General features: G+C 43.6%; 1 protein-coding gene across 2 annotated transcripts in view; it reads right to left on the reverse strand.

Moving 5' to 3' along the window:
- Window positions 1-14,571, reverse strand: part of PREP (prolyl endopeptidase) — a 171,819-nt gene that overhangs the window by 60,791 nt on the left and 96,457 nt on the right. For both annotated transcript variants that reach the window (XM_079939836.1, XM_079939837.1), the window contains 2 exons: window positions 9,702-9,893; window positions 5,342-5,539 (listed from right to left, as the gene is read on the reverse strand). In XM_079939836.1, coding sequence (XP_079795962.1) covers window positions 5,342-5,539; window positions 9,702-9,893 — 390 coding nt within the window. The remainder of the gene's footprint in view (window positions 1-5,341; window positions 5,540-9,701; window positions 9,894-14,571) is intronic.

The raw sequence follows: 14,571 nt of genomic DNA on the forward strand, positions 1-14,571 counted from the left end.
TCATCATCACCATGTCATCATCACCAGTTCACACTTCATCATCACCATCGTGTTCGGCCTTCCGTTTTACAACAGTTACCTGGGTATTCATTTTAGAAGATTCTAATGCATTCTGTGACCATGAGAATAGTTAAACCTAACTGCAGAAACTTAATAGGTCTTCCCCACGCCAGGTCACTTAGGAGAACAGGTCAAAGAAGATGGGAAACTTCATGTAGGGCCGTTTTACCTGAGAAGTGATTAAGATGGAAAACTCAAATGACTTGCCTAAAGTCAACAGCCATTCAGGGGTCTCTTGATGGGAACTCTGGGGCACCTGTTACCTGCTACCCACCCATCTGTGGACACACATGTGGAGAGCAGTCAAGGACCAAAGATAGCCTTTTAGGGTAGCCTTTTAGGGTAGTCTTTTGGAGTTGCCTTTAAAATTTTGATTATCCCAGTAATTGTGCACAACACAGATTGATGAACACACACCACAACATTTTAGCTTATTTTAACCACTAATGAAAATTCCATTTCCTTAATTTAACGCTACTACACTCTAACATTCAAGAACTAAACCAAAGAAACAATAACTAAGACGAATCGTTACTGTTTGAAAACAACAACATTGCTATAGTTTATGAAACAGAATTAGTCATCTGGAGTGGCTGGTGTGGAAACAGCCCTCCCACAGAATACTTTAAACATATGCTGTCAAGTATATGAAAAATCAATTTAGAGATCCTGATACTTGCTGGAAAACCAGAAACTAAGCGGTACTCCCACAGGGCACATTCAAATTGATTGATCATGTGTTAAAATGGCAGCTTGCTTTCTTTTCAACTCCTCTGTGTACGTATGAACTTCACTAACAGCTGAGAAACAGCACTCTGCCCCCCCACTGGCAAAGAGTAATACATTCAGATTCCTTAACAGCAGGACTGCTAATCCCTATGAATGTTATCTCACTTCTCATGCTTACAAATTATTTTAAGGTTTATAATAGGGAATATGATTAACACTGACAGTGGGGAGATGTGTAACATGACCGAAGTCCTGGCTTTCTTAGTTTAAGTTATAGTTGGATGTTTGTTGGAATATGACTTTATATATAAAATACTTCCAGACTACACTCTGGGCATACATTCTAAATTACCAGATACACTGAATACTGTACTTGCCCAGATAAATGTAATCTCGAGGGCAAATTGCTATCTTCACATGTATGTTAATTTTTGAAGAGCTTCTTCATTAGTACCTGCCCCACTTCATCCAAACACAAAAAGCATCTGAATCCTTGGAAAAAACTCTAGACCAAACAACGACGACGACAAGAGACTGCAGAACAAGCATGTGCCATTTGAGCATCGGACTCACCCCGGCATCACTGTTACCTGTACTACGGTGAACGACGAAGGACCCTGGGGCCAGGATTCCCAGCTCTGGCCAGTTACTGGGGCAGTGACCCCAGTGAAAGACAGTGAGTAGGAAACACACTCTAAATGCCTGTTTATCTAGAATAATCGAGACATCAAACCCTCCAATAGCAGAATGAAATAAGTATAGGACACGGGCTGGCTACTGTTGGGAGAAAGGGTGCCGAGTGCCTGACTTTAATTCTTCTGTTTGGGGCAGAAGCGGCACCTTGGGGGAGGCTGGGTTAAACCTAAAGGTACTGGTACTTAATATATTTGATGGATACTTTCTGTTTATAGATCCATCGGGGTCAGTCCAGGTTAGCCCACTGCATATTCACTCTGTAACATGAATTCCTGTAGTCTAATGATGCTTTGTGTCCTGTCTGAATTGGTTTGCTTAAGTACAAGGAGCGGGGAAGGGATTGGAGAAACCATCCTAGAGTCATGAATCAGAGAGGACTGGTCAGGTGATCTCTGGGGAATAATTTCAAAGTTTAAGGGCAAAAGAGAACTGAATTATGGAATTCCCTTAAGACCACACGAGGTGTCTGCACTTGACATGGGTCTCCTGATGAAACAGTGTTTTAACAAGGCTATTCTAGCAATAGGAAAGAGGCAGGGACGATCAGCTCGAATATTCCTGCTATATATAATCTGAATAAATGTAAGGAGGTGAAAGAAATGGGAGTTAGGAGGAAGGGGCAACCCTAGAGGTTGCTAAAGAATCATCAGAGGAATCTGGAAAATCGGATGTGCAAAAAGAAGGCAAAAGGAATTTGTGAAGATGACCCATGTAGATACTGTTTCATCCGATTATAGGTTGGGTTTTAAGGTTATTAAAAGAAAAAAACCCCACAAACTAGAACAAGTCTCTCAAAAATTGTTTGCACTCCTTGGTTATTTACCCAATGGAGTCGAAAACATGTCCACACAAGAACCTGTACACAGATGTTTACAGCAGCTTTATTAATGATTGCCAAAAGTTGGGAGCAACCAAGATGTCCTTCAGTAGGTGAATGTGTAAATAAACTGTGGGACATCCAAGCAATGGAATATTACTCAGTGCTAGAAAGAAATAAGCCATCAAGCCACGGAACAACCTTAAACTCACATTACTAAGTGAAGGAGCCAACCTGAAAAGGCTACGTAATCTAAGAGTCCACTACATGACATTCTGGAAAAGGCAAAGCTATGGAGACAGTGAAAAGATCAGTGGTTGTTAGGGGCTTGGCGGGGGGAAGGGATGAAAAGGGCTGAGCACAGAGGCTTTTAAGGGCACTGAAAACACTCTGCACGGTATCATAATGATGGATACACGTCGTCATACATTTCTCCAAGCTTAGAATGTACAGCACCAAGAGTGACTCCTAAGGTAAGTCACGGACTTCAGGCAACTATGACGTGTGTCCATGCAGGTTCATCAGTTGTCACAGGGGATGTACCCTGTAGCAGGGATGCTGATGACGGCAAAGGTAGTGCATGTGTGGGGCAGAGAGTGCATAGGAAATCTCTGTACCAGCCCTTCAGGTTTGCTGTGGACCTAAAACTGCTCTAAAAAAATAAAGTCTTGAAACATTTTTATGCCTTTCCCAAAGAGCCTGGGAAAGGTTCTTTGATTTCTTCTCCGTCTCTCAGAGCCATGCAGCTGGGACGCCTGTACTGGATTATTCCAACACACGCAAGTCTGGAGTGAGCCTTAGACAACGCTCCATGGTTCCATGAGTACAGAATCAGTCGGCTCGACCACTAAGTGGTTTGAGCCCCAGGGAATAAGTGTATGGTGCTCCAAACCTGCCTGGTTGCCTCTTTTCTTCCAAGTGCGACTCAAGGTACAAATGGCTTGGCTCAAGACGTGTCTTCACGATGTACCTCCATGGGAAACAGTCAGCTGGTGTTCACCTGCCAGACGTACCACGTGTCCACAGCAGCTGGCACTGCAGGTATTTCTGGCCCCAGGGCTTTATTTATAATTTAGTGTCTCTGCTGTTTACTGCGGTAGTGGACAGCCAATCTTCAGAGACCAGCGCCAGACAGCCTTTGAGTGGACATGCATGTATGTGGGAGTGTGTATGTACACACTGCCATTCCTGCTTTCGAGGAATCTAGTTTAATTGTCTGATGGCCATTTTTACATTTGGATAAGAAAGCCTGAGTCTGGAAGCCCCGTTCTCCGGTTTTAGATATCAAATTACATGAAAGAGAGAAAAGAAAAAGCAGGAGGCAAAATGAATAAGAAAAGACAAAGGAGAAGAACAAAGCACGGCAGCACCAAATTAAAGCTTGCTCAGGAGCGTCCTGTCCATACAGCACTGACAACACACTTCTCCTTCCAAACCGCACGGCCACGGTCACGGATAGGATTTCACTGCTTGGTACAGAACTCATCATTTTATGCTGGGACAGTGAGCCCTTTCAGCCCTGGGTAATGATGAACTTGTTCCTGAAATAAATGGCCACATGGGGTCACTGAAGGTGGTTTACAGGCCTCTGGGGACTCTGGCTTTTATGACGAGCAGGTGAGTCAGCACTGCTCCGTTCTCCTCATTGCCCTTTATCCATTATCACTGTTTCAAGGCTATGAGGTTTTCCAAAGTCAAATTTCTGGAACCAGTGTAAGTTGAGGAAATAAAGTGTGGATCCCACGGCAGTGGTTGAGAATGGATCTCTGGAGGAAAGCTACTTCTCTTGGTTCCTGTCCACTGGCTGCCACTGTCCCCCAAGCCCCAGGGGAGGAGGGGTGAGGCTCGAGACACCCTGATGTGAGGTTCTTGACCTGTCAGTTCCAGACTCCTGGCCCTGGGCGTGGTTTCCACATCTCTTTGAGATCCTCTGAAAGGCACATGGGCAAGTAAAGCTTGCTAGGTGTTCCAGAGGTACCATCAGCCCTACGTACAGAGCATCATTCTTTTGGTTTTAATAACCCTGACGGCAACCTGTCATGACGATAAGATTCCTTAAAGACTGCCTGCTCTGTGACTCAGAGGCACGAAAAAAAAAAGTGTATCAGGCATCACTGTCACCTGCCAAACCCCAGGAGGAGGACAAGGCCACTTGTGCACCTGCCGGGCTCTCCCCTACGTCTGCTTTATTTGCTGAGGACCAAACTATTGCAACAAAACCGGGTAGGACAAAAAGGACGATGAAGGAGCTCAAAAAACAAACAAGGAAAGTGCAGACATCTTTTCAGCCAGACTGCTTTCAGGATAGGGTCTACCCAGTCAACGGTACACTGCCAACTGAGCCAGGCTCCTGGGATAAATCAGGGTATGTGTTATGGCTTCGGCTGTAACAGAAACACTGCAGCCAAGTGGAGAAACGGGAAAAAACCGAAACAAGCAAAATGAGTGTGACCAACTTAAAAAAAAACAAGTTATACAGAAAGCTATGTTTAGTTTGGGGAAAATTAACTGATACCGTAAAATTGCAATTTACAAGTGTTTCCTTTTCTACTAGAACCAAGTAACAAATTCCGCCCCCCCATATGATGTAAGACTAAACTTTCACAATTACATTTTAATCCAGTTTAACAAGAGCAGAATTTATTCTCAGTTTTAAAACAATTTATTAATGTCAGATGTGACTACAGCTTTTTATGGAACACTTTTAGTTATTTGCACTGTGTGTGTTTTGTAGACCAAAGGCTGACTCTAAGGTTATACTTGTTCATACTAATTTTTCACATCAACCTAGAACAACAGATGGTCCTGTCCCTGGAAGAGAGACTCAGGATATAAGATTAATGAGAGTGCAGTTCTAGGTGTTCGTGTTTCCCTTTGTTCTGAGTGTCTGTTTTACTGTTTTATTCCCACTAAGTACTTTTGGCTGTAATACAGCATATGTGATTTTCAATAACGCAGCACTGTATTTCGATTTCTCAAAAGAAACCCAAACGTGAGTCTGATTTTTAAATTGGACAACATTGGTGGAAAGACGCTCACCTGGAGATAAAAAGGAAGTAAACTGATAGAAGATTTCGGTGTCCTTCTTCTGACCGCTGTACCCCACGACGCTGCCGACCTCCAGCGGGAAGGTCTTGAGGAGAGCACCGGTGGCCAGGTCGTGAAGCTGCAGAGTGTTCTTCACGTTATGGAGGTAGCATAACACCAAAAAGTTGGACCTGACGCAAGCTACCCACTCTGAAAAGATAACAACAGATCAAGCATAATGCGGTTTTGAAAATCAGCCCAAAATATACTCATGTCACCGAACAATAGTTCTTGAGTTCAATCAACACTGTGCTCTGCGGCAGTGAGACTTGCAAGGGATTTTATAATTGGTGTTAATCATGCATCATGTTTTCAGCGTATCCCTTTAATAAATCACTGCCACTGTCATCTCCAGAGGTAACAAGAGAGTCTCCACCTGGGGCCAGGAGCTTTGGATGATTTAGATAACGTGTGTGATACAAATAACCCTGCTTACCTATTCTGTGTCCAATATCATGCTACAGGAGGTATAAGAAGGAAAACAACAAAGCCCGAATCACGATCCACATCTGTCAGGATCGTTTATTCAACAATCTGTATTAAATGTAAATGTATGTGCCAGATACTCTACAGGGTGCTGGACGGACCAGCAAGAAGATGAGGTCATTTCTGTCCTTGAGACACAATCGCGTAAAAATACACGTAGTAACTTGTAAACAAGGGTGAGTGAGTGGTTGGTTGGGACCCCAAATAAGAGAGAGCCCTTGAGCAAATGCTGAATTATGTCTGGAGGGCAGGGGTGTGAAGGCGGGGGGCCTGGTGGTGTCGGGACCAGGACAGCTCTCTGGGGGACGAGAAGGTGGGAAAACATGACTCAAGGAATGAAGGCCAGAGCTGGGGATGAGGAGAGAGAAAAGGAACATGAATGAACCAACAGCAGGAAGGAAGGGAGCGAGGGAAGGAGACTGGGAGAAAGAACGAGGTAGAGATCCATTTTCAAGAAGAAGAAAACCGGGCTTCCCTGGTGGCGCAGTGGTTGGGAGTCCGCCTGCTGATGCAGGGGACATGGGTTCGTGCCCTGATCGGGGAAGATCCCACTTTGTGGCTGGGCACGTGAGCCATGGCCGCTGAGCCTGCGCGTCCGGAGCCTGTGCTCCGCAACGGGAGAGGCCACGGCAGTGAGAGGCCCACACACCGCAAAAAAAAAAAAGAAGAAGAAGAAGAAAACTGCTGCTCCATTCGGGGGTGGGCGGGGGCAGTAGTGGTGGTTTGATGGGGGACTGGGTGAGCCAGGTAGGGGCGAGTTTAGGCCTTTCTGACTCAGCCGTTACTGAGGAGCTACTGTTGGAGAGAAGGGTGACACACATAAAGATGGCATCAGATGTATGCATCCGACGACTGACCAGAGAACAACAGAGGTGCACAGAGGGTGGAGGGGAGACCCGAACACACAACTGTAAGAAGCCGGGCAGAACACCATATCAAGCTGGGGATAAAGTCTGGAGGAGGGGGCAAAGAAACAGAAGGCATCTCCCAGGAAGACTCACCAGGACGTGGCAAGTGTGGGGACAGGAAAGTGAGGCAGAGACAGGAGGCCCCTCCGTGTCCAGGGCTGCAGCTTCAGTATGGTACCGTCCGAGACGGAGCTGGGAGAGCGGAGGTGAGTGAGCAGAGGAGGAAAGGAGAAAGCAGGGGGGCAGGCACCAAGCACAGTCCGTCGTGCTCTGGATGAGATGCGCCAGCGCTAAGGACAGGCCATCCAGAGGGAGAGATGCTTTAGTAAGTGGAAGCAAGGACAGGGCTGCAGGGAACAGCTCTAGCGCGTGGAAAAGAAAAGCCTTTCTTGGGTCTCATGGTGGGATGCAGGGCAAGGGGCTCTTGACACTGCTTATTTTTAAACCCAAGAAACTAGTAGTTCACGCATATAACGTTATGAATGATCAACAAGACACAGGCCAGAGGGAGCTCTGAGGATCCCCAGGGGCCTCAGTCTCGGCGGGTGGTTTAGATTACTACCGCAAACTTTTCCTCAAGTCAGGATAGAAGGAAGAACTCTTACACCTGAAAGTAATTTGCTCATCCAATACGACTTTTTAAGTGCTTCAGTCAAGCAATATATGTCATGTGGCTTTAATGTTTTAAGGAAAGTAAGGGGAAAAAAACTGAAGTAAATTATTTCTGTCCAAAAATAATCAATCTGTGTTAACTACGAGTACATCAGAATTCTAAAACAGACGAAGTGAATAAGAAAAGGACAAGGTGATTTGTAGACTGTCGTTAATAAAAGCTCTGACTTTACAGCTGTACTTTATGACTCATCTCTAGTTTTTATTCTCAATAGGGCGTTCTGTGCTAATGACACACTGCAAATTCAACTGTGCTTCTCTTTGAATTGATGAGTTCTGTGAATATGGAAGGTTTCCCCTTTCCAGTCTAAAGAACTTATAACCTTTTAGAGGAAAGGTTATAAAAATATAATCTTGATTTGCATTTCATTAGATCTGCAAGTGAGATAGGATGTCACCTTAAGGTACAGTTAAAACTGCCTTAGGGGGGCTTTAAAAGGCAGAAAATTCACACGCCTTGGGAAATATTTGTACCTCTGATGCTTCCCTATGTGAGAATCGCTGTTCCAACCTGAACTCGAACCTGAAAAACACCCAGGGCACTCGCTGTTCAGGAAGACATGCCCACCAAGTCTCCCCTGGACCCACCAAGGCCTGAGGGCCCCTCCTGCGGCACTTAGGAAGCACTCACTAAATGCTGGCTCTTACCACCCTTAGGGGGGACATTCTGTCTCAGTTTGGACAGAAGTCATCAGGTTACCAAAGTCGCATGAAGGTGTTCATGGAAAAGGCAGAAAACCTGTTCTAGGATTCGTGGGTCCCTCAACCAAATATACGAGGGTCAGAGACGGAATGGAAGGTTTTGAGGACACAGGGTGAAGCGATTTCCTTGGAAAGAGCCCCTGTCATGCTGTAAGTCCCCCTCCCCGCTGGGGAAAACCCCAGCCTGAGAGAGACAGAGCACCGGTGCCTAATCCGAAGCTGAGAAGCACGTATGGACTGTGGACTGTGGAGCCCCGGATGGGCTGCTGCCCTGGGGCTGCAAATGGGGGTTGTGTAGGAAAGAGCATGGGTGGGGCTGCCTTGGGTCCTGTCTGACAGAACTGCCTGAGGTGTTGCAGACCTCTTTACAGAAGCAGGCGGAGGGATGAGCCAGAAGCCCAGGGGTGAAGGGGATCCCAGGCAAACACCCAGAGCAGCGCTTCCTCCTGGGCCAAGGGAACTGCCCAAGCAAGGGCCCGGCGGGAGCGCCCTTGGGAAGCGCTCAGAGACTCAGCTGTAATCAGCTGACCACCTTCCGCTCTACCCGCTAAGCAAGGCCAGGCTGAAATATCTGCAGGCACAGAGCACACTGCCTTGAGCCAGTGCGGAAGACGTCCTTACTTTTCCAGGATGTGCACCTGGATCTGACTCCAATACTTGTGCCTTAATTCACTGAAAAACCCATGCCAGGACTGCTTTATGTGACAACGGGGCACTCTGCAGCTCTCAAAAGGAATTATTTTCCTGATTATATACACCTTATACCTTCCCATTGGGGGATGGCCCTAGATTTTATCCCCATTCAACCCATCAGCAGAAGTTCACCTCCACAAGCAAACTCTTCACTGGCTTGAACGTACTCGACTCTCCTTTTGTGTCAAAAAGTGTAACAAAATTAGAGAGTCTCATTTTAAATCCAGCTTTCAGGCAAGAAGTAACTTATAAAGCAGTATATTATTTTTGGAAAATCACTGAGAAAATCAGTAATGGGAACTTAAAGGAACTCTGAAACATGACAGATAAAGAACTGAGGCTCTCAAGAGGTTACCGTAGCGCAGTGCACACAGCATCAAGTGCAATGTATTTCAATTAACTCTGACAAGAGTCTCTTCCCTTTTCCGGTAAGAGGACTGTAAACCCACCCTAAGATCTACAATAGGTGTACTATGAACAGCCAAAGCTTATTCAGAAGCTAAAAGCTAAGGATTCTGAATCCAACTGATTTAAAAAAAACTAAACATTAGTGATTATCAGACAATAACTACACAAAGACGGCCGACATTTTTTTTTCTAATAAAAGAAAAGCACTACCTTTGAAGGTCTGGATTCACACCTTCACAATTTTTTGAAGACCCCACACAGTATTGTACTAACTACAAAGACGTCACACGGTAAACACCTAGTTGCGCTACTGAGACATTTCACAATTAGAGGTTGAAGGTGCTTCACCTTGTAACCGGTCACCGGAGAATGAGAGATGCACCAACTTCCTGACGTTCTTACCAGAAACAAAAGCACAACTTCCAAGCGGCACGTACTCTTACCCAAGACGTCTTTCTCGTGCTCAGGAACAAGCACCTTCCACCTGGACTCCTCGGGATCTGTGAAGTCAATGTTGATCAGGCGGTAGTTGGGAGAATGACGATTTGTCTTGAACGTGAACACCGTGCCCTCGTTGGTTACATAGTCATATTCCCCTTCGAAGTTGTCGATCAGCTTCACCCACTTCAGGATTCCTGGTGAGAGACCAAGCACCTCTGTCACCTCTCCAGGGTTTGAAATGGTGTGGTTTGTATGTGGGGGGCGGGGGATGGATCTTTTCTGTCTATAGAACACAAAGCAGACACAATATTTGGAAGACCTAAGGCATGAGAAAGAGCAAGGGCGAATGTGGGTAAATTTTAAGGTTTCCAAATAACGCAAACCTGGCAATGAAGGAGAGTGGAGAATTCTCTCAGCCCATTACCCCACATAATCCGGCACATCCCCTTCTACCTGAGAGGGTCTCAAATCCGAGCACGTCTTTCTACCTCTACTGCCATCACTCCACCCCAAGTCTTTATTTCCCTCTGGTTATGAGCAGTGGCTCACAATTGGGGATGATCTCACCCCCACCAGCAGACTTCTGGAAATGTCTGCAGACCTTTTGGTTGTTACAACTTGGCAAGTGAGAGGAGGGCTACTACGAGCATCTAGTGGGAAGAGGCCGGAGATGCTGCTTCAAGGCACAAGATACCCTTTTGACAAAGAGCCAGCTAGCCCCAGATGTCAGTACGTGGCTGGGGAACCCTGGTGTGCGGCATCAGCTTCCCACCTGCTCTGCCCACTGCCCCTCTTGTTCTTCTCGGTAGCAGCCACCACCATGTCTTACTATCCTAAGCTGGTCCCTGTTGGTACCCTTCCGAGAAATTTCCCCACTGCTCTTTGAATCAAATCCAAATTCCTTCTTTCGGTCTCCATGGTCCTGCATGTTACAGTCCTTGCCCACTTAGCTAACCTCAGATGTTCCAACTTTTGCCTCGCTCCCTGTCCTCTGGCAACAGTGGCCTCTGTTAGGTTCCTTAAGACATGCTTCACTTCAGGGCCTTGTCACAAGCTGTTTCCCTTGCCTACCCCACTCTCAAATGGCTAGGTCCCTCTCACCTGCACCCAGATCATTTCTTCACAGCACTTCTCTCAAGATACATACACCTGAGCCTTGAACAACATGGGTTTGAATTGCGTGGGTTCCCTTATAGGGGGTTATTTTCAATAGTAAATACCGCAGTACTACCTGATCTGCAGTTGGTTGAATCCACGGATGCAGAGGGACCATGTATCCAGGGGGCCAACTGTAACCTCCAAGTGGTTCAAGGGTCAACTGTACCTAATTTGCTTGTTTATAATTTGTCTTTTTTATTCACTATTTAATACTCAGCACCCAGACAGAGTGGCACCTTCAAAGGTGCAAAATAAAATTGGTGTTGAATGCAAGGACGAACACTTTCCAGTCCTTCTGTTCTAAGAACTAGTCTGGAGAAGGTCAACGCTACAAAGAGATCTTAAATGTGTCCCCCATCATCATCATTTAAACGGCTCACTAAATGTCACTGTTAATATTAAAAAAAAAAATCCACTGGGAAGACATCTGGTTCATAATGTATCAGACATAAATGTTTAGAGGACATCTCAAAAATCTTATAAACGAAAAAGCTCTATGACTTCTAAACTGCTCAAAGGCAATGCCGGATCTCAGCTATTCTCCAATTAATCTCCTACCTTCGATTTCACAATGAAATTGCTACATTAATTTAGATGGTTCATTTATATTCCTGGCGAGTTTACGTTCATTGTCTCATTCATCTCTATAACATAATATCTTTATATAACTTGTTGTTGAATTAAATTAATCAGGGAAAATATAATCCCATGGCAGAGAGTTTCTCAGTTAGATATAACTGAATTGAAACCCCAGCTCCAGCGACAATTTAGCTGTGTGACCTTGAACAATCTCTTTATACCTTGCTGAGCCTCATTTTCTCAACTGTAGATGAGAAACAGCAAGTAAATGTGACAATTATAAGTGACTAATACCTACCCTACAACAAAAACCTCAACAAATATTATTTTAAAATAAACGGCTGGAATTAAAACTAATAATAAGATAGGCAGTTAAAAAAAATCTACTGCTTTTCCACATGTTAGCAATACCAGTTGGAAAACATGGTGGGGACAGGGGACCTCATTTATATTAGCAGTAAAATTAATGAATACTTAAGAATGTGCTTAACAAGAAATGTGGACTCTATGAGAAAAGCTCTAAAATTTTTCTAAGGAATCTTAAAAAACAACAACAAACAAAACCTGGATAACTGGAAACACATACCATATCCCTAGATAGGAAGACTCAGTATTTCAAAGGTGCAAATAATTCCAGAAGAAATCTACAAATTTAACACAATTTCAATTCCAAAATCCAAATGAGCTTTTTAGGGAATCTGACAACATCATTCTGAAGTTCATCTGGAAGAATAAGCACTTAAGGACAGTTGATATATTTTTGATGACAGAACAAGAAGGAACTTCTTGTGCTGTGATGCTCTGAACAAGCCCCCTCCCTCCTGAAGGAAATTATCACCCTTTTATGATAATCATTTTCTTATTTTTCTTTGTTCGTTTTCTGCCTTAACATGCAGCCACAAACACTACAGTCTAATTTTGCCTCATTTTTGAACTTCTAATAGAATGAAACCATACCACATTATTCTTTTGTGTCTGATTTCTTTCTGTTCTTGATATCTGACCTTACATTATGTTTGTGAGATTATTCATCCTCTGGTTATTGTTACCGACTTCTGGTTAAATCTTACTGTATACAAAGAACATACTCTGTATGATTTCAATCTTTTTAAATCTGTTGAGAAAAGCTTTGTGGCCTAATTTTTTTTTCTTAAATGATTTTAAAGTGTTCCTGTATGTGACCAAAAAGAACGTGTATTTTGCAGACCTTCCCTGTGATATGCTAAGAATGTCTACTAAGTAATTTGTTAATCTTTTGTTCAAATCCATATATTTACTGATTTAGAGGGCCATTTTTTCTATCAGTCAAAGAAAAGGTCTGTTAAAATGTTTCTCTATGATTGTAGATTTGTCCATTATTATTTGTATTTCTGTTAACTTTTACTCTCTGTATTTTGAAATCATGCTCTTAGATATATACAGTTAGAATTATTATATCTAAATAAAACTGAATTGAACCTTTTATGATTATAGAGTTTTATCTCTAGTAATGCATTTTGCTTTGAAGTCTACTTGGATATTAAGAGAGCTACATCATTTTCGTTTTGACATCTTTGGCCAGTTGTCTTCTGCAGACTGGAGGGCCCCAATTTGCTCTTCTCTGTGTCTCTTAACCACTCATATGCTTTCCACCTCTTGGTGGGCTGCATTCTATGTAATTTATTTTAATATTCATTTCACTAATTCTCTCTTCAGCTATGTCTAATCTCTTCTTTAATCTAATCACTTAATTTTTAATGTTAATCATTTTTCTATTTTTAGAAGTTCTACTTCATCCTCTTCCAAATAGGTTTGGTCATTACCGACAATATCTTGTTTCTTGCTTATGTTTCCAAGCTTCTCATTTATTTTTTTTAAAAAGCAGCATCACTATTTTAAAAAGTGTATTTACACACTTATTTTACAGTAGAAATCTGGTAATTCCACTCTGGTGTGACTCTGCTGGCTCTACTTCTCGTGCTGGTGAATTTCTTCATCTGCTCTGTGATTTCTGATTGTGAACTGACTTCCCTCGGAACACTATCTGTGAGAATTCTTGAAGGCCTGGGTTGAAGGGACACTATTTCAGACAAGATGTGTATATGGCTTCTGTTTCCCTCTTGGGAGGCAACCAACCTGGGAGCACTTTAAATTCTTGGCATGAGGATTTTTGGACCTCATCGAGACAATCAAGTCAACTTGCACCCACGTGAAGGTCAGCCCTTCTCATGTTTTAGGAGGATTCCCATCCTGCCTCCAAGGTAGAGACAAACCTCCAAGGCAGGTTTCCTTACTATACCCTGCCTCTCCCCTCCTCCCTGGCTCCAACACTGGCGGGTTTATTTCTCAATAATCCTCACACCACCACCAAAGGGAAGCTCAGCCTCAAGGCCCAGCAGAAACATTCTGGGACAATCCAGCTTATATCCCAGGACTCCGGCTTTCATTTTGTCTTTGGTCTTTACGATTTCTCGTCCTTTGTGCCAATTAGCAATATACTTAGTAAGATGCTTTATTAACTTTTTACAACATTTCAGTTGCTTCAGTTGGGAGATAATTCAGAGTGTATCATCTGCTACACTCCTACAAACAGAAATCCTTACAATTAATTTCCATAAACAATTAAGTTCTGCATCTGAGCCAAACATTTTCTTGTCCAGTGACAAACTGCTAACCTCAAAAGCAGGTGATCCATTCAAAGAAAACTGCATCTTAGTTTACATAAAACAATACTTTAAAAGGAAAAGAAACCCAAAGACTATTCCTTATAAGAATAAGCTAAAAAATTAGTTGGTAATGCAAAATTTGCAGATAGTCAGAAAGCTACATTTGTTTATAATAAGAATGATGAAACACAATTTTCTGGACTGTGACATTTGTAGACACAGAGTCTTGGTTCAGGGAAATGTCAGATTCTTTAAGTGTTCCCCTGACAATAAAACATCTTCTGATGTGAAACCTTTATTTCTCAAAGTAACCACCTTACGGTTTCTGCCGAAAAGGTCTTTCAGCCATTGCAGTGGTATTTATTATGACCCTACCTCCCCCTGCCTGCAAAAAAGTCACGGGAACATCCACCAAAGGCAAAACACAGCAGAAATTTCCTTCAGTACCTCTGTATAGTCAGGTGAGCCTGAAGATGTGGTGCACTTGTTT

The sequence above is a fragment of the Stenella coeruleoalba genome, assembly GCF_951394435.1.
Source record: "Stenella coeruleoalba genome assembly, chromosome: 12".
Lineage (NCBI taxonomy): Eukaryota > Metazoa > Chordata > Mammalia > Artiodactyla > Delphinidae > Stenella > Stenella coeruleoalba.